The 26,068-nt window shown below is 37.2% G+C and overlaps 1 protein-coding gene across 2 annotated transcripts; it reads right to left on the bottom strand.

The window, feature by feature from the left end:
• Positions 1-2,041: 2,041 nt before the first annotated feature.
• On the bottom strand, positions 2,042-25,697 carry meis3 (myeloid ecotropic viral integration site 3). Of its 2 annotated transcripts, XM_067450065.1 has the most exons (14): positions 25,470-25,697; positions 22,752-22,886; positions 22,309-22,396; positions 19,606-19,745; positions 18,108-18,282; positions 16,788-16,838; positions 16,645-16,695; positions 16,217-16,366; positions 12,484-12,592; positions 9,051-9,196; positions 7,414-7,490; positions 7,137-7,195; positions 6,921-7,007; positions 2,042-4,302 (listed from the first exon to the last, which is right to left on the bottom strand). In XM_067450065.1, exons 3-14 carry the CDS (start codon positions 22,318-22,320, stop codon positions 4,112-4,114), a joined length of 1,248 nt encoding a protein of 415 aa, XP_067306166.1. In that variant the 5' UTR covers positions 22,321-22,396; positions 22,752-22,886; positions 25,470-25,697; the 3' UTR covers positions 2,042-4,111. The 2 variants fall into 2 exon arrangements, with proteins under 2 accessions (XP_067306166.1, XP_067306165.1); XM_067450064.1 differs by lacking the exon at positions 25,470-25,697 and having other exon boundaries at positions 22,752-23,007.
• Positions 25,698-26,068: the final 371 nt, after the last annotated feature.

The following is a 26,068-nucleotide window of genomic DNA, read 5'->3' as shown; positions in this document are numbered from 1 at the left end:
TTTACCAGAGGTGCCAATAACATGCTTGCATACTTCAAGTACAAATTTTGTTGCAATATTGTCCTGTTTGACACTGTGAAGCTGCTTTGAAACAATCGTCATTGTAAAAGCGCTATATAAATAAAGTTGATTATTTGATTGATACTTGGGCCAAGACCAAGACCGCAATTCTTGGGTATTGGAAAAGTTTTACTTTTACTTTTAGTTTGTAGGCCTGCTATGAATTAGCTGCCATTCATTGTGACCACTAGAGGGAACTATTGTTCATGTTTTTCCAGTCATTTGTTACTAAAAACCAAAGATTTCGAGTGCTTATTGTGGCGTTCAAACATTGCTTTGGAAAAGGTATGTATTTGATAATTACATATTATTTAAATGTACGTTTTTTTTCTTTTTTCTTGTATCAATTCTCCTGTTTCTTTAACAAACATAAGAGCAAAAACAGAAGATTGTAATAATTCACATCCCTCTATACCGGTTCACTTGGCAGTTTGTTGTGACTGGTGCACACAAACACATCACTATTTCATTCTTAAAATTGCTTGTTTTTAGAATAATGCATATATAAACAGCCAAGAGGAACCAGATTACAAGCCCCAATATATAACTGGACCAAAAATTATTATTCTTTTTCTCTTTTAAATTATTATTTTATAATTATTTTTTTAATTGAGACTGAGCCGAATAAACAAGCTTTGATATATTTACGGTAGGAAATTTACTAAATAGCAACATGATCTTTTCCTAATATCCTAATTATTTTTGGCATATCCTAATGATCATTTTGACCCATACAATGTATTGGCTATTGCCACAAATTGTGAGACTGGTTTTGTGGTCCAGGGTCACAAATAATGCATCCAGCATGGGCCATACGTTGAACATACAGTATACGGCCTTTTCTTGTGTATCGCTGAATACACAGATGGTTAAAGCCTGAGGTATTTAAAGGCTAAACATAGCAACAAAGAGGGACTGGCTTCCCAATACACACTTTCTGAATTTGTGATGCTTTGATTGACAGCTTTGTAAAGAGTGTGAGCTATAATGAAGCTGCAGTTAATGGAGATAAATAGAGAGTGCCAGTGGCAAAATGCACCCCAGCACTTTCAAACCAATTATTCTCTACATTAAACCAACGGATGGATCATTAACAACCTGCCTGGATTTTTCCTTTCTGTCTCACACAGACTTTCACACTTCTCTTGTGTCACGGGCCCACGTGCATGCATCGTTTCAGCAGCTTGTTCACAGCAATTTTGCTGAGATTGTGCTGTGAACAGTGACTTTACGTATAATTATAAAGTGGAGCAGCTTGACTCCACGCCATCGACATAAATACCATGGCATATGACAATAGTTATCAATCATTATGTGGTACATATTAAAGTAGGGGTTGACTGATTCATATAGAATGTAAGATATAATTTTGTTAATCATCATTGTTGTCTTGATCCCAGAAACAAAAAATGGGCCTTTACAATATATATATATATATATATATATATATTGCTAAAATTTAGTAAGGGTTACACTCAAAACAAGAAAATGAATTAGCCAATGGGATTTAGATGATAGATAGATAAAACTGCAGCGTGTGCTTATAATAAACAATATTTTGCGCCGGTGTGGACACGAATGTAGTTATCGTAATAGTTACAGGATTTTTGGAGTGAACAGGCCATAATAACAGATGAAGAAATGTTTCTTATCAAGCCTACATTTTGTGCTAAAATCAGTGTCTACTTGAGAGACAAAGATAATAAAAAGGTAATAAAAATGAAAAGAAGAAAAGCTAATGGATGGTCATAAAATATGAGGACAAGAAATGAAAGTGGAGGGACTCGGGTGACCTTCAGGGGTCAGAGGGATAGGCCTCTTCCTGTTAACCCTTGAGTGAACTCTGACCCCTGCTGAGGGCTGAATCTATCACACAAGGCTGGCTGGCATGTGTGGGGGTCGACCTGGAGCCAGAAGACCAGCGAGGCGCGCAAAACGCTTCGGCTGAGATTTGTGAGGACAAGGAAAGTAAAAGCCAACCCACGGGTAGAAACTGTTATTTATTGTTATATTTTGTCTGCAATTCATTGGATGCCTTTGATAGCATTTAAACAAAGAAATACAAATTGCCCCCCAAAAGAAATCAAATAAAAAGCTGTGATTTTATGGAATTGGTTCAAATGTTGCTTCTCTCAAATTCAAATGTCCTCCTTTCCAGTCTTCAAATCTTCAGTGTCAAACAATTCTATAATTAATTGATACATTTATTGGCTTTAAAAAAATTATCAAATTAAATATGCATTAACCATGAGTTAAACTGAATTTAAATTCATCCAATTTAATGTTTTGTACCTATATACCGATATAAATGCATTTTGCCATATCATACACTCAATAAAATTCTGGGTAAAAAAAAAACCAATGTTGGGTCAAATATGGACTAACCAAGCAATTGGGTTGTTTTTAGCAAATATTTAACCCAACCGCAGGGTTAAAACAACCCAATCGCTGGGTTAGTCCATATTTGACCCAACATTAGGTTAAAACAACCCAGCATTTTTTTAGAGTGTAAAGACATCATAAACAGTCACATAATCTGTTTTAATGCAGACAGGAATGACAAAAAGAAGAGCTCAGGTTTCAAAGATCGAAATCCATTGCTGTCCAACAAATCTCCGAAAGGTGTAGTCAGAAATTCTTGAATTGATTAATACGTTTGTACTGAGTGATAAAAATGGATGAAATCTTGATGGCGATGCGAGTCAGGCCCTTTAGAGCAAACCAAAAACGTGCCTGTCGGGACCTCAGCAGGTAAACATTCACATAAACTTCAAATAACTGAAGAACATATTCAATTCTTTATCAAATCCAGATATTCGTGGCACTCGGGTTATTGTAACTTTAACGGTTTGCAGCAGCCGTATTTCTGACACAGATAAATACAAACAAAAAGAAATAAAATAACATACATTTTAAATTAAATAATGTGTAATACTAAAAAGTGAGACTGGCTTGTTAAGAGAAGAACTGAGAGAAATGTATATGACGGCCCTCAGCTAGGAAGACAGAGACTCTTGGCTGACTTTTTACAGGTAAATCTCACAAAACCTCTCAATGACATGTCAACATTTCTTAGTACAGAGACTCTTAAGGGACATGGTGTTGGAAAAATGATGAGGAAATATGCTTTTACTTTGTGAGAGAACGCAAAAAAAAATTTCCTCCCATTTTTTCCTTCACTGTGTTCCTTTAGGGGCTCTGTAAGTTTCACCCGCAAATCAAAAGAAATAAAATAAGAATTATGTTTTTCTTCCAAGAAAAACTTTACTACACCAATGGGAAACTAATGAGAATCGTTATTGAGAATAGCGTGGGAAGGGAAATGGGATCATATGTTTTGAAAATAATATAACTATCCAAAAATGAAAAAGTAATCTTCATTTTCTCTAAATAGGGCAAAGTCTTTTTATCTTTTCTTTTGATTTGGGGGTGAAATGAGACCTGGTCCTGTTTCATGAGCTTCACCCTTAGATTTTATTAAGCATGTTCAGCAGTTATAAACATTTGGTGCAATAGTTCATCTCTATTTCAGGACCTTTTGATATGCTTTCCTTGGGTCCTGACTGAGGAGGTATATGCTGTGTTTTTCCATTTGTGCTCCTCAAGAGGGTTTTCGGAGGCAAGGCAAGAAAGGCAATGAAGGCCTTAATGTTCGATTAAGGGAGATTTCAGCTCACCCCTAAGGCCATAGGAAGACATGGGTGTATTCAATCAAACGCTGCAATGTGCATTAAAACTAGCGGTTAGATGTATTGGGTACAGTGCATTCAGAGCATTGTCATGAGGAGAGAGGGTAGTAATACATGTTGATAAACGGCTAAGGAATGTAACAAGTCCGTCAGGCATTGAGTGCATAAAATGGACATTTCGATACATTTATAGGATGCCAGGTCAGTGCATTTAAGACATTCTCAGAGTCATTATGTGTCGACTGCGGTGATGCCCTGAAGGTTTGGTGAGAGGCTGTGGTACTGCCAAGTCAATTTACAATGTACCCTTCCTTCCTTCCTTCCTTCCCGTTTTCAGCGCACCCTCCCCTGCTCCGCTCCAGTTAGTGGGCGTGTATGTCCAGGCCTTGTCCTATGAGGGGTTCGGCGGGGTGGCTGTGGGGGGGTGGATGGAGCAGCATGGCGGTGTGGGGGCCGGGGTAGGGGTGCAAGGATGGGCCGGCGTGGGAGTATCCCGGCTGGGGCAGAAGGGCCCCGGGGTAATCTGTGGGCAGGGACGGCATTCCCTGAAGCCCTGACGATGGAGAAAGAGAGAAAGGGTCAATCTCCAGAACAGGTACATCACCCTCAGTCTCACAAAGCAAGTGTTCGCACACAACAAAAACGACCACATGGTTAACTGCTTCAGATGAAGTCATGTGCTGTGCGATATTGAAGAAAAATGCGATATCTTCTTAAATAATGCGATATTCGATATGCGATATGATATAGCTATTAGTTTGTAAAATCTATTTAAATTATATTTTGAAAAAGTATTTTTAAAAAACAGAGAATGATATTATTTATGCGTTTCACATTCTTTCTGGGAAAAGAAAGTATTGTTACAACTTCTGAAAGTGACCAGCAGTGTTTTAGCAAAAATGTATGTCACAAATCTGACAATATCATTTTAACATCAATGTAAACAAACAAAAAAATGTAATGCAAATATTTAAATACCAAAAACTCTTTGCTTGACTTGATAATATATAGTTATATCAACCTAAAACTTAACAAGAACATCCAGGTAAACAAAGACACCTGAACTAAGGGTGGACGATTATTGTTATTTTTATGAATCTTTCTAATTAAAAATAAAAACAGTCGTCTTCTTATGATTAAAATATGCATCATAAAGCTACAAAGGTTATTCAGCCGAGAGCACAGAGTGATTTTCTCTTGTTCTTTTGTTGTTTGACAGACGGCGGCAGCTTTACCGTATTAGCAGTCTGTCACTTTAAGACATAATGCACGGATGTGCGCACATTTCGCTGTGTCAGATAGCAGACAGCGCAAGACTGCAAGGAGTCATAAGTAACAGTCGTGCCCAGTACACTTTTCACAATGTTGAAGTAACCTATTCAAATCATTCAGATATTGCGTGCCGTTGCAATATGCATATTGCGATATGTACATTTGCGATATTTCGATATATTGCACAGCCCTAGCTGGAATGACACATAAAAACATGTTGGGATATTTGTCATTACAATACTGTATGAATTAACTTTGTCATGTTTCAGCATAACACCATTATTATTATTATTTGAATATGGAAGGAAAAACTGCTAAATAATACTATCATTTAATAACTTTATATTATTTTCAATTCACCCAACGTATACAATGCCAGCGTTATTGTTTTTTAAGTATTTTTCTGGCAAGTGCCAGAATATTTTGTTGTATGAATATCTGAACATAAAAACTTCTTACCCATATTCAAGTGTTGATAAATAAGAATGTTTAAAGCTAGGATATATATATATATATATATACACAGGGCTTGACATTAACTTTTTTGCTCACCAACCACTGTGGCTACTGGTTTTCCAAAGTACTAACCACTCAGCATTTTCACTGGCCACAATTTTGCCATCGATACCACAAGGAACGTATATATTTTAATATTATCTTATTAGGCAGTAGGTATATTTTGCTGCTGTCACTTTAAGACCTGATGCACGGATCCATATTGTCATGCATGTGTTTTCTTTCTCAACTGTTTACGTTCACTTAAAACAGAACTCACTGTGTTTACGTGAATACTCGCCAAGACCGGCATTTTGACATTATTTGTGTGTTTGACTCTTTGAGAACAATAAGCAAAATTATGCACAACATGCTCAATCCCACACCAAAATTACAGCCCTGTAACACCAACAATATTAATCCAGAGCAAATGATTGCAGGGTTTATGTGTAACTCGCTGTCGGAGAGATAAGAGAGAGAAAGTGCAGATGGTATCGTTTATCTGTTCGGCAGAAAATTAGTATTTCAGAAGCGTTTCAGATATTTCAGTATCGATATGTATCGAAAAATCGGTATCTTTGACAGCACTTGCTCTTTGTTTATTATTTCAGATACATTTTTAAAAGACTATAACTTAAAAAAGAAAATATTATATATCAAATTCAACCCACCAAATTGGCTAGTAGGAGCGTCTGTGTTACACGCCACTGCTGAAATACACCCGCCTTTTGTGGGTTGGGGAGTTTTAATGACAATCCCTGTATATATTTATCCTAGCTTTAAACATTCTTATAAATAAACACTTGAATATGGGTAAGTTTCACAAAAAAATCTAAATTTTCATGAAAAATCTGGAAAAAAATCACGTTTTTGTCCAAGACTACGTTCTATTCAGATTCAGAATGATGATCAAAACACAGATGAAGTAGATCTAGTCCATCAACACCCCCAAAGCTTCACAGTCCAATAGTTTGTCCTGGGTCGACATTTTGGTAACATTAGGCAGTTTTGATTTATATGCTTATGCAATGCTTATATCACTTGTTTCTGCTTCTTCTCCTGTGTTTTGATCTGTACTATTTGAGATTCTGTACTATTTTAGAAGATGTATAATAGCACCGCCTACTGTATAACAGTTGAAAACATGGTTTGCTGAAAAATTCTTCAGTAGAGGGGAAAGAGTTCATTATGAATACAGTATGCTGCTTACAACATCAGAACAAAAGAAAAACGTTGAAAGTAATGTGAAAATATATTCACATATACAGATGACAACAGTTTTAACTATGGCTAGATTTTAACTATGGATAAAAATGTTCTCAGAGCAATGTTTTGGTGGTGTATATTCCTTATGAATCCTTATGAATCCCTTATGACAATTGCTTGAGAAGAAGCGGCTCTCACCTGCTGTCCTAAGACCTAAATGAGACTGAGCATCTAACCCATATCCTCCCAGACCTGCCCCCTCCGGACTGTACGGATCACTCTGGCCTAAAAAAACACACACACACAAATATGTGTTATTCAGTGCAGAGAGCCACAGTAAATGTTAACTTCCTATACAATCAGTAAAACAAGCCATAGGTAAACACACACAAATGCAGAATTACTTTCTTTTACCTGAGCGGTTTGATTGGTCAATCATTGGCTGGACTATTCTGCGTCTGGCATTTATAAACCTGAGAGCGGACAGCAGGAGCAAACACACAATTAGAACAACAGGAGCTCATTATTTTGATGAGTGCAACAATAGCTGACCAAAGAACCACAATTTAACTTAAGCATTTAATATCAATACAATTTGAATATTTGAATCCATTTTACAGAAGTTAAAAATGCCTAATGAAGGGAGGTAATGAGAGAGGTTGATTATTAGTAAAAGAGAGTGATTACTAACCAGTTGTTGACCTGCAGTATGGTGAGACCCGTGTCTAGGGAGAGCTGTTTTTTCTGTTCTTCAGACGGATACGGATGCTGAGAGAGGACAAAAAGGTTTGTAATGCAATTAAGCCTAGGTTAGTGGTGTGACCTTTGTGAGCGCACAATAATAGACAGCTGCATTGTTATTGGCAGTGCTGGGGGTTACATATTTACATACTCGGATTACTTTCTGAACACATAAACTAATGCGTACATTTTTGAACTTGCACCATTCTTTAGTTAGAATGAATTTTTCAAGCAAGTAATGCATACTTGGTAAATAGTACACATTATTAAATATTTAATAAATTTACTGACAAATATAATTGCAACAATGCAACACAATGGGCCCTATCATACACCCTGCACAATGCGACGCCAGGCACAACGCAAATGTTTTTTGCTGGTTTCCGACTGATGCAACTTTCATTTTCACATCCAGTGCCACGTTGTTTAAATAAATAGCAAAAGCACTCGTGCCCATCTGTTCGCCCATGTGCTGGTCTGAAAATGAGGTGTGTTCAGGCGCTTTGTTGGCGTGCTGATATTTTGAGGAACTGAAAACGACTGTGCCATTGACCAACAAAAACCTGGTATAAAGTCAATCTTGTTATTTATATAAATATAAGTTATTTAAAGAGTGCGCTATTAATATGCACCTATAGGCGGGTGCACAACGTGCATACTCACTTGTTACACACACAGGGCAGCACACAAACGTGTAAATATTAAAATAAAAGGATGAGTCCATTTACCATTTAAACAGCGAATCCGCCATGGTGCGAGCACAACTGGCTTTTAAAGGTAATGGTAGATGAGACTCTGATTGGTTTCTTGCACATTACACCTAAAACACACCCATGACTTATTAAGAGTCTACGTACAAAGCTTTTAGACCATGTGCCTGGCGTGCAGACCATTTTTTCCATCGTTAAACTAGCAAAAGTGGATTCGGACACGCCATTAGAGACACATCATGTGCTCAGATCGTTAAAATAGGGGCCAAATAGTTACTTTTTGCAAGTAGTAAAATAATGTAACAAGTTGCCTTTAAAATAAATATAAAATGCATTTAAATATAAACCTGTTTATATTATTATTTTTATCCTTGTTATTCTTAGTAACTTCTGGATATTAAAATGCGTCATTACTTGGCAGTTACCATATGCTCATTACCACATCTGCAAAAGCTTTGCTAATTTCAGCTGCGCTCAGCTATGAAATATTTTTAACCATCGAAGAGATCATAAATTCATATTTCACAGATATTATTATTTGAGATGGTCAATAAAGTCATACATTTCTGTCAAACCTTTTCTAAACCTTTTATGACTTCTTCTTTTTCTAGCTTTCCTCTTTCGTCTTTATCTTTCTTCAAGCTCTAGTCTTTGTTTTTCTGCCACCAATTTTTGCACCAAATGCTACAATTTCTTTCAAGCCTTATATAAATATATTGTTATCATCACAATAAATCAAAAAAGGGTTCACTCTCATTTACTTCATATTTTCCTCATGTCATTCCAAACCTATATCCTGCAATTTTTTTCTCTCTCCACAAAACACAAAAAGAAAAATTGTGTTTTTAACTGTTAATGAATTGGTTTTCTCTCTTACCGACAGGTGCTGAAAGAGCCATGCTCTCATAATGTTCGTTGCAACTTTGGGGAAGATTCCTCTTTTCTTGTTGTTTCGTCTGTCTCTGTCCGTTTCATCTTCTTCTCCTGTGCTGGGCGATGCCACACTTCCATCCAGCCCATCACCTGACACAGCACAACACACACGCACAATGAAATATCGGCCCCACTTTATATAAGGTGGTCTTAAGTACTATGTACTTACATAAAAAAATAAGTACAATGCACTTATTGTGTTCATATTGTATAGCAAAACACTTTTGCTGATATTGAGATGGGATACGGGTAGAGTTAGGGACAGGTGTGGTGATATGGGTCAGTTTAAGGGTAGAGTTAGGTGTAAGGGAAGTGCCAACTGTGTAATTACAAATGTAACCAGAAATTAATTACAGATGTAATTACATGCAGGTATTTTTTAAAATGTAAGTACAATGTAAAATCATGTATGTTCACAATAAGTGCATTGTATCAAATAATTATTTAAAATGTTAGTACAAAGTAGTTGAGGCCACCAAATATAAAGTGGGTCTGAAATATCTCGCTAGACTGGACTGATAACAGGACACCGATCATTAAATTAAAGGATTTGTTCACCCAAAAATGAAAATTCTGTCATTAATTTCTTACCCTAATGTCGTTCGACACCCGTAAGACCTCCGTTCATCTTCAGACACAAAAGCAGATATTTTAGTTGAAATCTGATGGCTCAGAAAGGCCTCCATTGACATTGTCATTCAATTGTCTCCAATGTCATTTCCTCTCTCAAGACCCAGAAAAGGTAGCCTGGATGCCAGCCAAACTTAGCCCCGCCCACATTTTTTTTAGGTCGGGCAATTCGGTCTGGCCTCGCTCCATAGAGGAGTAATTATCCACTAACAGAAACTGTTCGGATCAATTAAATCCTCAGGGCGGGCTTTAGACGATGATGGACAGATGATCAACAGTACCGTAATCATCACGTCATCAAAGGGGCTTGGATTATATTTGTTTGAATCCTAAACGGAGAGCTTGTTTGTATCTGCATTCAACTTCACAATTTCTCTCAGAAATGATGATCATGTTGGGTAAGTACTCTGTGTATCATTAAAGGTGAACTATGTAGTATTTTTGCAGTAAAAAAACCAAAAACCACTAGGCCAGTGTTATATATTTTGTTCAGTTGAGTACCTACAATATCCCAGATGTTTCCAACTATTTGTAAATTGTGAGAAAATTGCTATTTTAACTAAGGACAGGGACGTTGCAGCATTGCATTTGAGAGAGTCGCCTGTCAATTGCGTCATATCTGCGTTCCCCTCGGTTTCGGCTTTTATTTGGCAGGAGCGCTTTATTCTTAGCAGTGTGAACAACTGAACGCACGGAGTAACGTCATAACATTGTTTTAAACACACTTAAATGTATCTAATATGATAAACAGAGCTCCATTACCTCAAAATCATAACCGGAAGAGCGGATCTGTGCAGGCGCCCGGCAAATGAGTCCCGTCCCGTCATAATAAAAGTCCCGGTATTCGCAAGGCGGGTATTTGTTTAACAATCGCTCCAGCAGCTTTGCTCAGGTCCATAACACTCGGTCCTGCTCTGCTTTAGACTACAGTAATGTTAATAACCGCATGCATGAACGTGATTTCTGCCCGAGTCCTATTTTTCACCGGCTGTGATGAGAAGACCACATCTCCCAAGATGCTGCGCTCACACTTTGCGTCATCAAACTACGCATTTGTTTTGCATAGGCGCCCTCCAGTGGACAAAAGCTGCATAGTGCACCTTTAAATTATTTTACAACACTGGCAAAGATCGTGTATTCCAGCCTGATTTCAGCGCACGTGCAGACGGGGTTGCCAAGTTTTTACAACAAAACGCGCCAACTACTAGCCTTGAACAATAGCTTCTCTGGGGTTTTTCCGGGGAAAAAATGGTGTTTGGGGGGTAAAATGTGTGTTATTTTGGCAAGGTTGCCTGCTAGAATTCGCACTCATGGGTCTATATATCACATAATAGTCGCTTCAACCCGCGGAAAAAACGCAGACTTGGCAACACAGTGCAGTTGAGCTCTGTTGACATTTGACAATGCGTCGCTTTGTTGCTCTGATCGGTTGTAGGTCTATCCAATTGAGGTCTTTCCTGGTTCGGTTGAAACACGCCCCATAATCACAGCCCAATGGAGCAGTTTCAGACTCATATTCTGACTAGAATTGAGTATGACCACGTCAGGCTACATAAAAGGCACTAAAGACGTTGTTACAAAGCCCATCTCACTACAGCGGCTCTACAATCATTTTATGAAGCCACGAGAATAGTTTTTGTGCACAAAAAAAACAACTAAATAACACTAACACCAAATAATCGGCCGATTTTAAAACAAAGATTCGAACGGTTATGAATCAGTGTATCAATCACTTGATTTCAACAGTTTGACAGGCGATCCGAATCGTGAATCAATACGCTGATTCATAACCGTTCGAATCTTTGTTTTGAATTTGGCACTTCACTATATAAGTCGTTATTTCATTTTAGTTTTTAGAGAGGAAATGAAATTGGTGTCAATGGAGGCCTTTCTGAGCCATCGGATTTCAACAAAAATATCTTCATTTGTGTTCTGAAGATGAACGGAGGTCTTACGGGTGTCGAACGACATTAAGGTGAGGAATTAATGACAGAATTTTCATTTTTGGGTAAACTAACCCTTTAAACCAACATGTCCGCCAACCAATTCGCCTATATAGGTCGTTTGTCACTTCCTTGAAATACGACCAATGGGAGCATTTACTAAAGTTGCGCAGCTATCGACAATATTTTAATTAATTAAATATGACGCTCAGGAGCGTTTTCTAAAGTTGTGCTCCTATTGACTGCAGGACACTTTCATTTTAAAGCATTTTTCCCTTTAATCTGCTTAATATTTCAGGTTTTGCATAATTCTGTTGGTAAACCATTGCACTACACAACAACAACATGTGATCATGCGATCGAGAGTTTGATCCCAGGGAACACATGTGCTCAATGAGTGTGTATATTTCACTGGGTAGATTTAGGGATGGGTGTGTGCATTGTAAATTTAAACAAAATATTTGCGCAAAATGGAAATTAAGACATTGCATTAAAATGAACATGCATTTTGATTGGTTACGACAGTCATGCGTCATTTCATGACGTCAGACGTAACACGGCACTGTCATTATTTTTACGCCAGCTAGAGGGCGCATAACTTTAAAACGTAAATATAGGTCGTAATAAGCTGCTTGAAAAATGACCAATAGAGTCGTATTTTTTTGGAGGACAGGTTGCTTTAAACATGCAACAACGAAGCATACTGCTGTTTGAAACATTCATCACTGCATTTAGTTTAAACAATTCACAGAAGATTTTATAAAACAGCATGCAGTACTTGATTGTGTGTAAAATGATCAGTACCGGCATCGCTGCAGTTCTCTACGCTGTGTGAGGTGAGGCCGCAGGAGGCGCTGGGGGTGCCCGAGGGGGTCGACAGACAGTCATCTGGGTCCCGCAACCAAGACGGATTCTAGATCAGGAGAGACAAACACAGCCGGTCAGTCAGACACACACACACACACACACACACACACACACACACACACAATAAGAGTAGGCAAAAAGTCCCCAGATGACCAATTACATCTGGTGAGATTCTGAAGTGTGCATACGATGGACCCTTTACTATCGCATGAGGCCACAGGGGAGGATTAATAAATGACAGTGAAGCTGTAGGTCACATGATCATGCCAACATGGTGAATGTAGTACGTCCAGATTACATTCATACTACATAGAACATACTTTTTTAGCGGCTGTGAAGTAGTAATTACTTATCCAAAGTAAGTACCTACTCAAGAGAGCATGTGATTTCGGACACCGCCAAAGTGTTCTGAGGACTGCACACTGCACAGTGTCTGGGTTAGCATGAAAAATATGCTTTTTTTATGCTATGTGAGTATAAAAAACAACATTTATGTTAATGTCAGATTTTGTTGCTGATTTGAAATATGTTATTTAATACACCTTATTCAGAGCAGCGCCATGACAGGTATGAAAGTGAGGCTTATAGTGCGCTCAAGTCCTCCTGGGAATTTGGTATTTATGAGGTGGGAAGTCTTGTTTACGACATCAGGTGACTTTCGTCGGGGCAAGATGGCACCTTCTCTTAATTAACTACTTAAAAATACAGCAAGGATTTTTGACTCTGCGTCTAGAAAACGAAGAACAAAAATGTGCATCAGGTGTGTTGTGCTTTTTCTATGTTTTTTAATTAATTTATGAAGCCACTGTAAACTTTGTTGTTACACATTTTATTTTTACATTACAATGCTATTATATTTTCTGTTTTAAATAAATAAAAACCTGACAATGTCACTGGTAAATACTCAGCAAGCAATAGTCGACATTTCCCCATCTCGGTTAACTATAGACCTGATATTGTCCGCAGAGGTGGACAAAGGACACAACTTCATTACTTGAGCAAAAGTAACAGTACTACTGGTCAAATATTAGTCTTTTACAAGAGAAAGGTGTAAAAACTGATTTTTACTTCAGTAAAAGTACAGAAGGTAGCCTGGATGCCAGCCGAACTCAGCCCCGCCCACAAATTTTTTAGGTCGGGCAGTTCGGTCTGGCCTCGCTCCATAGAGGAGTAATCCACTAACAGAAACTGTTCGGACCAATGAAATCCTCAGGGCGGGCTTTAGACGATGACGGACAGATGATCAACAGTAACGTGCCAAGTTTTTACAACAAAACCCGCCAACTACTAGTCCTAAACAATAGCTTCTCAGGGGGTTCTCCGGGGGAAAAATGCCGTTTGGGGGGTAAAATGAGTGTTATTTTGGCAAGGTTGCCTGAAATTCGCACTCATGGGTCTATATATCACATATTAGTAGCTTCAACCAGCGGACATAGAAATCAACCCGCGGGGGAAAAACGCGGACTTGGCAACACAGTGCAGTTGAGCTCTGTTGACATTTGACAATGCGTCGCTTCGTTGCTCTGATTGGTTGTCGGTCTATCCAATTGAGGTCTTTCCTGGTTCGGTTGAAACACGCCCCATAATCACAGCCCAATGGAGCAGTTTCAGACTCATATTCTGACTAGAATTGAGTATGACCACGTCAGGCTATAAAGAAGTATTTGTTTTCAAAAGTACTTAAGTATCACAAGTAAATTTTCTTTTTTATGTCAAAACATTACTTTATTATTGTTGTATAAATGCACATTATGCCATCATGGTTTAAGCCAGTCAGTGATGCTCCATCCGTCATACAACAAACTAAAACTAATTTAAATACTGGTATAAAAGTTACAAAGCCCTTTACAATGCTGCTTTCACTTTAAGGCTGAATTCTCCCAACTGTTTAGGTTAAGATAAACAAAGATGATTATGTGTGAATACTCGCCAAAATGATCATTCTGACATCCGTATTTCATTTTGCTATAAACTATAAATCAGTGTTCAAAAAAAGCAGGGAAATCATTGAACTTCATGTGACTCTACAAGAGTGATTCCTGAAAGGCTTTCTGCAAAAACCCAAACACCTTTTAAAGAAGAAAAACATCATCCACTGACTTTCAAAGCTGCTACAGAAATGACTTTTGACTTTGAGGACCTTCATAGAAATGTAGTGGAGTAAAAAGTTCGATATTTGTCTCTCAAATGTAGTGAAGTTAAAGTCATACGTTTCCAGAAAATAATAATAAAGTAAAGTACAGATACTCAAAAAGTGTACTTAAGTACAGTACTCAAGTAAATGTACTTAGTTATTGTCCACCTCTGCTAGTCCGGCTCTGAGTAACCCACCTCTAGCCAAAATAATCTTGAATTTGGTTACATGTGGTTTTTGCCAAAATAACTTGAGAGACGCATGATATTCCATCATGTAAGCAAAGTCAACAGGTTGATTACAAGGTGTTTGGTTTCATTTCTTTGACATGTTCATGTTCTAGATGACTAGTCTATTCTAGACATTATTACATTTTCAGTGACAGCCCAAATTTTGCCTTGTTCTTTTAGATGTCTTTCAAGTTCAAAATTGCATGCTGGGTACCGCCACGTTTTTCACTGACTCGCAACTAGTAAACATCAGGGCCTAAAGAAAATCTAGAACTTCCCACTTGTATTTACGACTTTGTCAAGTCAGGTCAACTTTATTTATATATTTATGTTTCAAAGCAGCTTCACAGTGTTAAACAGGAAAATATTACAACAGAATTTGATTCAGCTGTACAGTCGTTCTGGAGAAAACGATTTTATCAGCTTATTATAATTTATAATATAGCGACAATGTGGGCAGGTCATTGATATAGTTGATACAGTTAATTTAGTAATGATTTTTATTTGGATATTTAGTTGAATAACTTTGATCATAATTTTAGTGCCAACTGAGCAAGCAAAGGCGACAGTGGCAAGGAACCAAAACTCCATCAGGGCATGATGGAGAAAAATAAACCTTGGGAGAAACCAGACTCAGTCGGGTGCCAGTTCTCCTCTGGCCTATTAACACACCGTGTATGATTATTATTCTGGCAACCTTACAGGTCAGAAATCATATTAGATCGGAATATTCAAAAGTTTGAGCACTTTGAGGTATAAGGCCGGAGACGGGCTTATTTAGGATGACGTGTTGAGTAAACAATTATTAAATATGAATATTCGAAAAATCAAAGTCATCACGCCGGAGACGGGCTTATTTAGGATGATGTGTCGGTGAGGCAAATTCAGAGAAGACACATTGTGTTCAACTCGTAAATATGAAATCTTTTCAACATGACTTGAACGCACCATTACCGTATAGGCGTCAGCTTTGAAAAACCCTTAGATCAATTTTAGATCAACCCTTAAAATTTTACACAGCTCATATTGGGTTTTTTGTCAACTGAAACTTCTTGGAAATATATTTTGCAGTGTTTCATCAGCAAAACAAATTTAAAAACACATCAAATAACGAACCATAGCCTCGCTTTCATTCCCCTTAAAAATCAAAGATGTTTCTGCTGTTAATAAGGATTTCCATTCATGTAGATGGGACTTGGTCTTGGGTGCCTGAAATAGCAAATATGGCCACCGAGTGAGCAGACTATCTTCTAAAGGGACTTAAAGAACTAGCTCCCTAATATGTGACAGATGTCTGCTGACTCACCTGTTCTGACAGATTGGTGCAGGAACCAGTGAAATCCTCCATGTCAGATTTGGATCCCCCCTCCCGGTCCTCCAGCACCAAATCCGTGGGCATCTTGCCCTTTAGACAGGTGATGTAGCGATGACAGAAATTATCACAGAGGTCATGAACCTATGAGAAAAGAGTAAAGAAGTCAGGCTTATTGACATGTATAAAGCTGTTTATGATGCTTTTTCATAAACAATGAAAGCTAAGAACACAGAAAAGAGACATCTGTCTCTTATTAAAAAGGCTTGGTTTCAAAACATGCGTGTGATGTTTGGTGTCACTGACAGTACTGATAATATATTAAAGTGCAATATTATTCTCATCTGATACAATTCCTTTATAATTGTATCACCATATTGCTTTAAAAACACTTGTCGTGTAATAATAGAGATAAACCGTACCTTTTCTAGCTCTAACAGATGAAACCGAAGAACTTGAATGGCTTGGATCATCTGTGCAAAAAGAGAACATATGGTTAAAATGTTTACACCCTTTGCAAAATTACATGAAGGCAATTGTTTTTTAAAGCTTATGTATATTTTACCAGATTATCCAGTTCTGGGTTTGATGAAAAGATGGGTTTCTCTGATCGAATCTAAAATAATTAACAGAAAGAAGCATTAGGCACTGGCTTTGATTTTCGATATTTATGCAATCTGCAGGAATTTTTGTAGTAAAGACAAAAATACACTACAAGACACAAGCCTGTCTCCTTTGACATTTTAAACTAGAGTTGCAGATCCCAGTGTGTGTGTGTGTGTGTGTGTGTGTGTGGGGGGGGGGGGGGGGGGGGGGTTGTGACATATGACGACACAAATATGTATAATAACTTGGGTATGACAGGTATTACAAGGAGAGGGTGCTTATAAATGCTTATAAATCATACAGGATGAGTTTTTTTTAGAAAGTAAAAATGCAGAATGTTTCCGGTGATTGGTGATAGGGTAGGTTTAGGGGTAGGGGCAGTGTAAGGGGATAGAAAATACAGTTTGTTCAACCATTACGCCTATGGAATGTCCCCATATGTCACAAAAACAAACGTGTGTGTGTGTGTGTGTGTGTGTGTGTGTGTGTGTGTGTGTGTGTGTGTGTGTGTGTGTGTGTGTGTGTGTGTGTGTGTGTGTGTGTGTGTGTGTGTGTGTGTGTGTGAGCCTGTTTATGTGGTTTATGAGGACATATCAAATGTCCTCATAATTCAAATGGCCTTAAAAACATACTAAATGATGTTTTTTTGAGAAAGTAAAAATGCAGAATGTTTCCTGTGATGGGTAGGTTTAGGGGCAGGAGCAGTGTAAGGGGATAGAAAATACGGTTCGTACAGTATAAAAACCATTACGCCTATGGAGAGTCCCTGTAAACCACATAGACCAACGTGTGTGTGTGTGTGTGTGTGTGTGTGTGTGTGTGTGTGTGTGTGTGTGTGTGTGGTGTCCACAAGGAAAACAGCTTATAAATCAAGTGATGTTCTTTGAAAATATAATATCAATCAATCAATCAACCAACTTTATTTATATAGCGCTTTTACAATGACGATTGTTTCAAAGAAGCTTCACAGTGTTAAACAGGACAATATTGCAACAAAATTTGATTTGGCTGTACAGTCGTTCTGGAGAAAACAGCGATGTTATCAGCTTATTTTAGCGACAATGTTAGCAGATCAATATTATAGTTTGTAGAATTAAATAAGACTTAATTAATTAATTTTACTTGTATATTTAGTTGAATAACTTTGATCATAATTTTAATAATGCAGAAAGTTTTCTGTGATATGTAGGTTTAGGGGTAGGGGACAGAATATAGAGTGTGTACAGTATAAAAAAATCATGTTTCCATAAAACATAAAAAACCCAAATGTGTTACTCACTTGTTTGGCAAATGCTGCGATATCATCATTGAACGATTCGGAGGAGCAGACATCGCTGTGATTGGTCATGCCGTGGAGGTGGGCGGGGTTTGACATGGAGGAAGAGTCTCGTGGTGAGCAAGTGGCAAGTTCACACTTTTCAAATACCAGAGCCAGGAGTGGAAACAGCGGATGACTGCAAATCAAGACATGTGCTCCAATAAGACCACAATGCAGGGTAAGAGCATGCAACACCGCTAATGCTGCCTTAGAATGACTGATCTTATGTGATAAACACAAATTAATGCCACCACAAGGTCATAATCATTCAGGATTCTCTTCATAGTATATCCTTTCTCCTATCTCAGATTATTGTGGATAGGTAATAAACTATTTGTAGATTGGCTGTCCACTAATATTAAAATGGCTCTAAGGTGAATTTTAAACATTGCCCAAAACAGCAACTAGCTCAACCAATGGCATGAGTTCGAGGACACTGGGAGTGTTTGGAAAACCTGTCTGAAAACAGTCATTATTTTGTGCAATTTCATTTGGTGACAATCTTGCTGCAAAAATGACACACCACATTTTGGACTTTCCAAAACATTTTTAAGTTTTTAATTGTGAATTGTGAATGTAGATTGTAAACTGTTAAAGAACAGCCTGCCTGAAAATATAACATTTTGTTGGTTTTTGTGGTGACCAATTTTGATCATTCTCAGTGGTAGCACTTGAATGGTAAAATACATAAATGATATTGCTTAACTCTTTCCCTGCCACAGACGGAAATCTTTGGTAGAAATTTTCGGTTTTCTGTATTTTCAATTCTATACTGTAGCGGGCGCTATTACAATCAATCAATCAATCAATCAATCAATCAATCAATCAATCAATCAATCAATCAATCAATCAATCAATCAATCAATCAATCAATCAATCAATCAACTTTATTTATATAGCACTTTTACAGTGACGATGATGTTTCAAAGCAGCTTCACAGGGCATGAAAGTTTTGTCAAAAATGCTGGCACACCCGTAAGACCTCCGTTCATCTTCACACACAGTTTAAGATATTTTATATTTTAGTACGAGAGCTTTTCTGTTCCTTTAATGAATGTCTATGCACACTATACTGTCCATGTCCATAAAGGTAATGAAAACATCATCATAGTAGTCCATATGTGGCATCAGTTGGTTGATTAGAATCTCTTGAAGCATCGGAAATACATTTTGGTCCAAAAATAACAAAAACTACGACTTTATTCAGCATTGTCTTCTCTTCTGTGATTGTTTTCAATCCTCAAATAAAGATTCAAATGGTTATGAATCAGTGAATCAATTCATGATTTGATTAGTGTGGATACACTTAGATTCTCTCTCGGACTAAATATAAAATATCTTAAACTGTGTTCTGAAGATGAACGGAGGTCGTTTTTGGGTGAACTAACCCTTTAAGACATGCAGTGCTGGTACATGTTTCGTGGGAGGCAACAGATGGTTGAAGTAACCAGACTCTCACCCGTAGATCTGGTCCCGGTGGTGTTTCAGGGAGTCAGGCACAGTGTGGCCAAAATGAGGCGGAGGAAGAGACCTCATGATGTCCCGGTAGCCTCCCACAGGCATGCCGTCAGAGCCTGGGTACTGCACCAACTCCTCATACTAGATATGGATAAGACAAAATTACAAGATAAGACATTCGCCTTATGTTAATATGAACTGTGTATGGGAGGATTGGTTATGATGTATAAGTACATACAGGATTGACAGTACAGTGGAGTATGCGAGTTATAAAGAGAGGCTGTTTGAAGTCGCTGCTAATTGTATCTCCTCCTTAATAAACACTGGCTGCGGAGAGGCTTTGATGTGCGATTTTTCAGTGTGCCAGGCAACATTCACCCAGGGACATAACTCCAAAGAAAAAACTTTCACTGATTTATAATTAACAGCCTTACATACAATTACATAAAGTCATCCAGCCTTCATTTTTATACTAATTAGGTGATAATAATGTGAACTTTCTGATTAATGCTGAAGTTAGATCAGCAAGACAGCATATAAAAAAACTGCACGATGGGACTGCTTTCAGAAAAATCAATAATCATAAGGGGAAAGAAACTATAAAATACATTTGATTTATTTCTAATGACTGCTCACCTAGTGTCAATATTAATAACGGTACTTAATGCAAGCCATAACCTCTGCAAAGTACATTTGAACTAAAAAAAAAGTAGGCCTTTGTTAATAATCAGGCTTTTCAGTAGCATATGAGTAACATGCTCATATTCTTATGCTCAATATTTTTATTCTTGCATTTGCTTTCTCAGCATGAAAACCTTTTTCACACACTATGTTAACACCAGTTTCATTTGGATTTACTTTTTTAAGCTGCAAACAGAGAAAGCTATTTTTAGGTTTCGTAGTTCTTTAAAATTTGTCCAATGAACATGCTGTTATGGAAAATATGGTAACACTTTACAATAATGTTCATTACTTAATGAACTGCTCTTATAAAGCATTTATTAATCTTTGTTAATGTTAATTTCAACATTTACTAATAATTTATTAAACTCTTGTTAGCATTAGTTAATGCACTGTGAAATAAAATTAACACTAATGAAACCTTATTGTAAAGTGTTATAATATGTGTGTGTGTGTGTGTGTGTGTGTGTGTGTGTGTGTGTGTGTGTGTGTGTGTGTGTGTGTGTGTGTGCGCGTGCGTGCGTGCGTGCGTGCGTGCACGTGTGTGTGCTACCAACACTCATTATAAAATTAATTCACAAAAAATAACAAAAAAAGAAGTTTTGAGCTAACATTAGAAGTCGGCCTATTATGAAGATCTACAATGTACGCATTTAAATTTGAAGTCACATCAGTCATCATTACCGCAGCAAATGCGTTACAACAACCTATGTCAAGTCACCCTTATTTATATAGCGCTTTTACAATGCCAATTGTTTCAAAGCAGCTTCCCAGTGTTAACAGGAAAATAATGCAACAGAATGTGATCCGGCTGTAGAGCCGCTCTGGATAAAACAGTGATGTTATCCAGCTAATTTCTGTTATCATATAGTGTCAATGCGGGCAGATCGGTAATATAGTTGAAATTCAGGTGTCCCCAACTGAGCAAGCCAAAAGCCAAAGGTGGCAAGGAACCAAAACTCTTTCAGAGCCAGAATGGAGAAAAAACCTTGGGAGAAACCAGACTCAGTCAGTAGGCAGTTCTCCTCTGGCCGACGAACAAACAAAGTGTATGATTATTATTCTGGCAACATTACAGGTAAGAAGTCATATTAGATCAAAAGTTATTGATTTTTCTATGAGCAAACAAAACTGTTGAACGTATAAAAAAAAGATCCAAAGTATTATATTTGATAAACAGTTTATGCAGTGCTGGTAATCAGTAGTTTAACACTTTATAATAACTTTCATTCAATTTAAGTAATGGACAGATATAGCTTACCTACATATAAAACTGGAAAACCTGAGATTATCCTGTCTATTTTTCTGTCTATTGATGGAAATATCATCAAACTTTGATGCACATATTTTAAGTGTTAATCACATAATGACTACTAGTGTAAATAATGAAGATGAAATACACATGAACCCACTTATTTTGTGGAATTTATCAATAAAAATTGTCTGGTGTAGTTGCAGGAAAAGATATAAGAGCTTATGTTTGAGACTGAATATGCCAAATTAACAGGATCTTAACTACCATTTCTGAGAAGACACAGACAGAACACAAGAAGAATTTCCATTTGGCCGCTCACTGTAGCACAAAAGTTGACCTACTTACCGACTTCATCTGCCTTTCTAGGGCCTGTATTTTCTACACTACTCAATTCGAGGTTTGCCTTTTGTTGCATTTCTGAATACTAGCTTGATTTCAATAAGGATAAACTGAGCATCTGAGTGTGAGCACCATGCCTGTCAAAGTGTTGGCCTAGCTACATGAAAATGCATAAATTATTTATCTCAATATTTGAATGCACATTAAGCATTTCATACTAAAATACTGTTTACGACTGAATTATAGCCTAATATAACGTGCCAGGCAAAAATTTCACAATTGCAAAATAGGAAGTAACTTTTTGTATTTTAAACAGCATTGCTTGCAAAATTCTATACTTATGCTTTTTAAACATCCACACTACGGCATCAAACACTACACATAGCAGGAAAAGGGATTTGGAAAATCAAGGGAAGAAACAGGACCTACCCTCTTCTCCATGCGATACGGAAGCCGAGCTCACACACTCACTGACGGAGGACAACACACACCAGACACCCGGCAGATAAGACACACTCTATATAAGAAATAACGCGTTAAAAACATGCATTGTGACATAAACGCGCACTGATGTCATATTCATATTCTAGTCCAAAAGCATTTGAGATTTTGGGGACATTATAAAACAAATAGAAGCACATAGCCTTGGAGAGTACAGGATAAGATTGCTTTTTTCACTTTAAAAGTATCCACCAAAATAACAGCGCAAGTGTTACTGTTCTAGAGTGAATGAGAAAAGCATACGAATATACAATACATATCACATATCCATAACAAATTACTGCATCCACGTAAATGTTGGTTCTGGAAAATGGACTGTATTATGAATATAGGCTACTAGGTTATGATGAGAAGGCGTAAAGATACCCCACCTTAAAAAGACCGTAGCAGCAGAAGCGTGAAGCGGGCCGAGTATCCAGCGTTAGCGGCGCGTCCTTCTCGCGCTATCGATGTCCATAAAGCGACGCGTTGAGCTCAAATGCGTCTCTCCACGATGGGCGATAGAGCTTTAAACGAGAGAGAGAGAGTGAGGGAGAGATGGAGACTGAGAGTTGTTTAGGGGGTCAAAACACAACGGGGTCTCTCACCCCCACCTCCTTCACACACGCTCGCGCATTACAAACACACACACACACACACACTCGCGCATTACAAACGCAGAGCCTTTGGTTTTATCTGGAGGACGCTCTCTTCCTCTTTCTCTCACACAAACCGTGCTTACCGAGTTTCATCATCGCTATTTCGGTGTATAATCATTCTGTCTGATTTATAGGCTACAGTGTCTGGAGCAGATCTGTTTGAGTTGCACTGGAGAATTCACACACATGCGTTATTCTCCACTTCATGTAGCCTAAGCGTCACATCATATACTACACAATACCACCACATTAATATATACAGTGGACTCAAAAAGTATTTGCAGACTCATTCCGTATTTTACATTGGATTAGATTCAAAAAATGTATCCAAGCAAACGGCATCTGCAAACAAACAAATACATTTTTTTCAGAACTATAACTTGAGCCATATTTGCATATTAAATAACTGGTGTCAAGGTGATTTTATAGTGGATATATGAAGAAAGTTCCCGTTAAACCTAACACTCAAAATAATTAATTGGTTTGAGTAGAGCCAACTCAAATTAAACATCAAATGAACTTTTATGAGAATTTAGAATTTTATCTTACATTTGAGTTCTCAAAACTGACAAATTTAAGTAATCTGAATTGTTTCACTGTTTTTAGTTTTATGAACTTGTTTCTTTTAATTAAGACAAACTTAAATTTAACCGAAACTGGGCTGAGATTTCTATTTCCCAGCATGCTTTGCCATGACACTCAAAAGGGAGAGTAAATGCCGAAATTAAGTGTATATGTTCCTTTACGATAAACAGAATGTGTCTGTTAATAAATTATTGTTAATATACAAGTGTGTGAAATTGTGTGTAGACTAGAGTTTATTTTTTCTTTACTAAAAGTCAGTATTGTTGGGTCATATTTTTAAAGCAATGCTGATGTGAAATGATCAGCTGTATTCATGTGACATGTAAGATTGGTGAGAAATGTAACGCAGTGTAAGTTGTACTAGTTTAACAACTTTAAAAATGTGCTACATGGGAAGAATTCAGTGTTATACGCTCCTAAGGGGACAGTTATAAGTGTCTGTGTAAAAATATGAAGGGTTTACATGACGAAAATAAATTCTGATAGCTATAATTCTGAGGTATAGAAATGAAAAATAAAAATCTACATTTGCTTTGAATTCAGCACTAACTCGCAATAATAAAATACTGCTTGTTTGCTGTTTTAAAATAACATTTCTATAACTTTTTTATTTAAATGCCTTCAAAAAAAAATTAAGTAAAACATTTGTATCCTCTTTATAATTTAACACCAATTACTTATAGTGAAATATTAGCTTAAAAGGTAAGCTTTTGCCATCCTTTAAATTTGGTGACGCTTGGTTTGACTTTTTGTGGTTGTTGTTGAAATAATGGCTTTTATTGTCAAAATAGTTTTGGGAGACAATGTACACCACTTTTGCTGAAAGTCAGGCACCAATCAGCAGATAACACTAACTGCCCCAACTTTTAACTTACTATAATAAATAACATGCATGTAATTGTTTTAATTGCAGGGCAAATTACAGCAATAGGTTTCTCTTATTTATGACTGTAATTGCTCTAGCTGTGACATAGAGAAGCTCTCGGGACTAAACTCTCAGTATATCCACACTTAATTAAACCACATTAAGACAAATGTTAGATTACATTCTGAAGGTCGAACTGTTTTCTCAAGACAAAGGTATTTTTCATTAAATTGGTATATGTTGTCACGTAGCCTGTTTTTATACAATTCATTACGTGCAATATGCCAAAGGGTTGTTGACATGACATTGCATTGTCACACAAGGTAAAAATGAATACAATTAGTATTATTTTATATATTATCATTTAAAATGGAGTAAATGGTTAAACATTTATTTGTCTTTCATGGTCCTATAAAAACCTTCAGAATTATTTTATTTTTTTCCAATTTTGAGCCACATCTCAAAATTGACAAGTGACAAAAATTGTCTTTTTTAAACTACTATAAAAGTGTTAAGTTTTGTTGTCCTTCGGTGCAACACCCCTATATTCTTAACTGTTGTTTTCACAGTTACACCATATAGGGCACATTTCAGTAAAAATAAAAATAAGTTAGTGACCACTATACTTTCTCAAACATCAGACTTCATACTACAGTAATATGTAGGCCTATGTTTTCTTCAAAAGTGGTGTTTTACACACACACACACACACACAAACATTTGTTTACTGCATATTTCTCAACTACCCCAATATAGCCTAATTGTTTTTCTTTTGTTTGATAATTGTTTTACTACTCGAAAAGCCATTAAACAGCCTATAAAACATTTTAAATACCGCGTGTGTGTGTGATGTTTAAGTGAAAACAATGGGCTTTCAATATGTAGCCAACCAGCATAACAATGATTTCGAGCAACCTGTAACAGGAAAACAGTTCCTCAGCGGACCAAACGTGGTCTTGTGTTGTAAATCAGACTTAAATAACATAATAATTATTGCATACGTCCCCTGAACTCTTCCCCCGCTGGGCGAGCCCTCGCAGGCGGTCGGGACTTCAATCAGCGCGGCGCTCCTCCGACGCACCGCGGCCGGACCGACGCGCACGGTGGGCGGCGCGCGGCATGACACAAGCAAGGCAGAGGATCTGGAGATCTGCGGCCTTTCAACGCCAAGGGAGGGCATTGGCCAGCAGAGATGATCATAGCTAAATAAAGGCATTAACAGCGGAACAACAGTGATTGTAAAGACGCTCAAAAGAGCAACGCCTTTTGAATGCGGCCTTTAATCGGATATTTCCACTTGTAATGCGTTGTCTTTTCATGCAACAAAATGCTATAATACAACAGCTGCTATAATATAACCTTGTAAATAATTTAGTTTAATAATAATAATATTGTCAAATACTCTGGCCTTATTAATTAAATAATTTTAAACGACTGTGAGAAATAATAACATTTAATGAATACACAAAACTTGGTTCAACTTAAAAAAGTAAGTTACCTGGTTGCCTTAAATTGCCTTAATATGCCTTAAATAGAGTTCATTGAAATTAAAACTTTGAGTTAATACACTGTAAAAAAAAATATTGTTGGTTTAACTTTA

Source organism: Pseudorasbora parva, chromosome 8, assembly GCF_024679245.1.
Source record: "Pseudorasbora parva isolate DD20220531a chromosome 8, ASM2467924v1, whole genome shotgun sequence".
Lineage (NCBI taxonomy): Eukaryota > Metazoa > Chordata > Actinopteri > Cypriniformes > Gobionidae > Pseudorasbora > Pseudorasbora parva.
This window is presented reverse-complemented; position numbering and strand designations above follow the sequence as displayed.

Bases quoted from the DNA above. Each gene is read 5' to 3' on its own strand.
- meis3 (XM_067450065.1), bottom strand. The intron at 18,283-19,605 runs GTGAGAGTCTGG...CTTGATTTGCAG, and splicing joins CACCGGGACCAGATCTACGG to TCATCCGCTGTTTCCACTCC. The intron at 9,197-12,483 runs GTACTGATCATT...GTGCTGTGTCAG, and splicing joins AGAGAACTGCAGCGATGCCG to GTGATGGGCTGGATGGAAGT.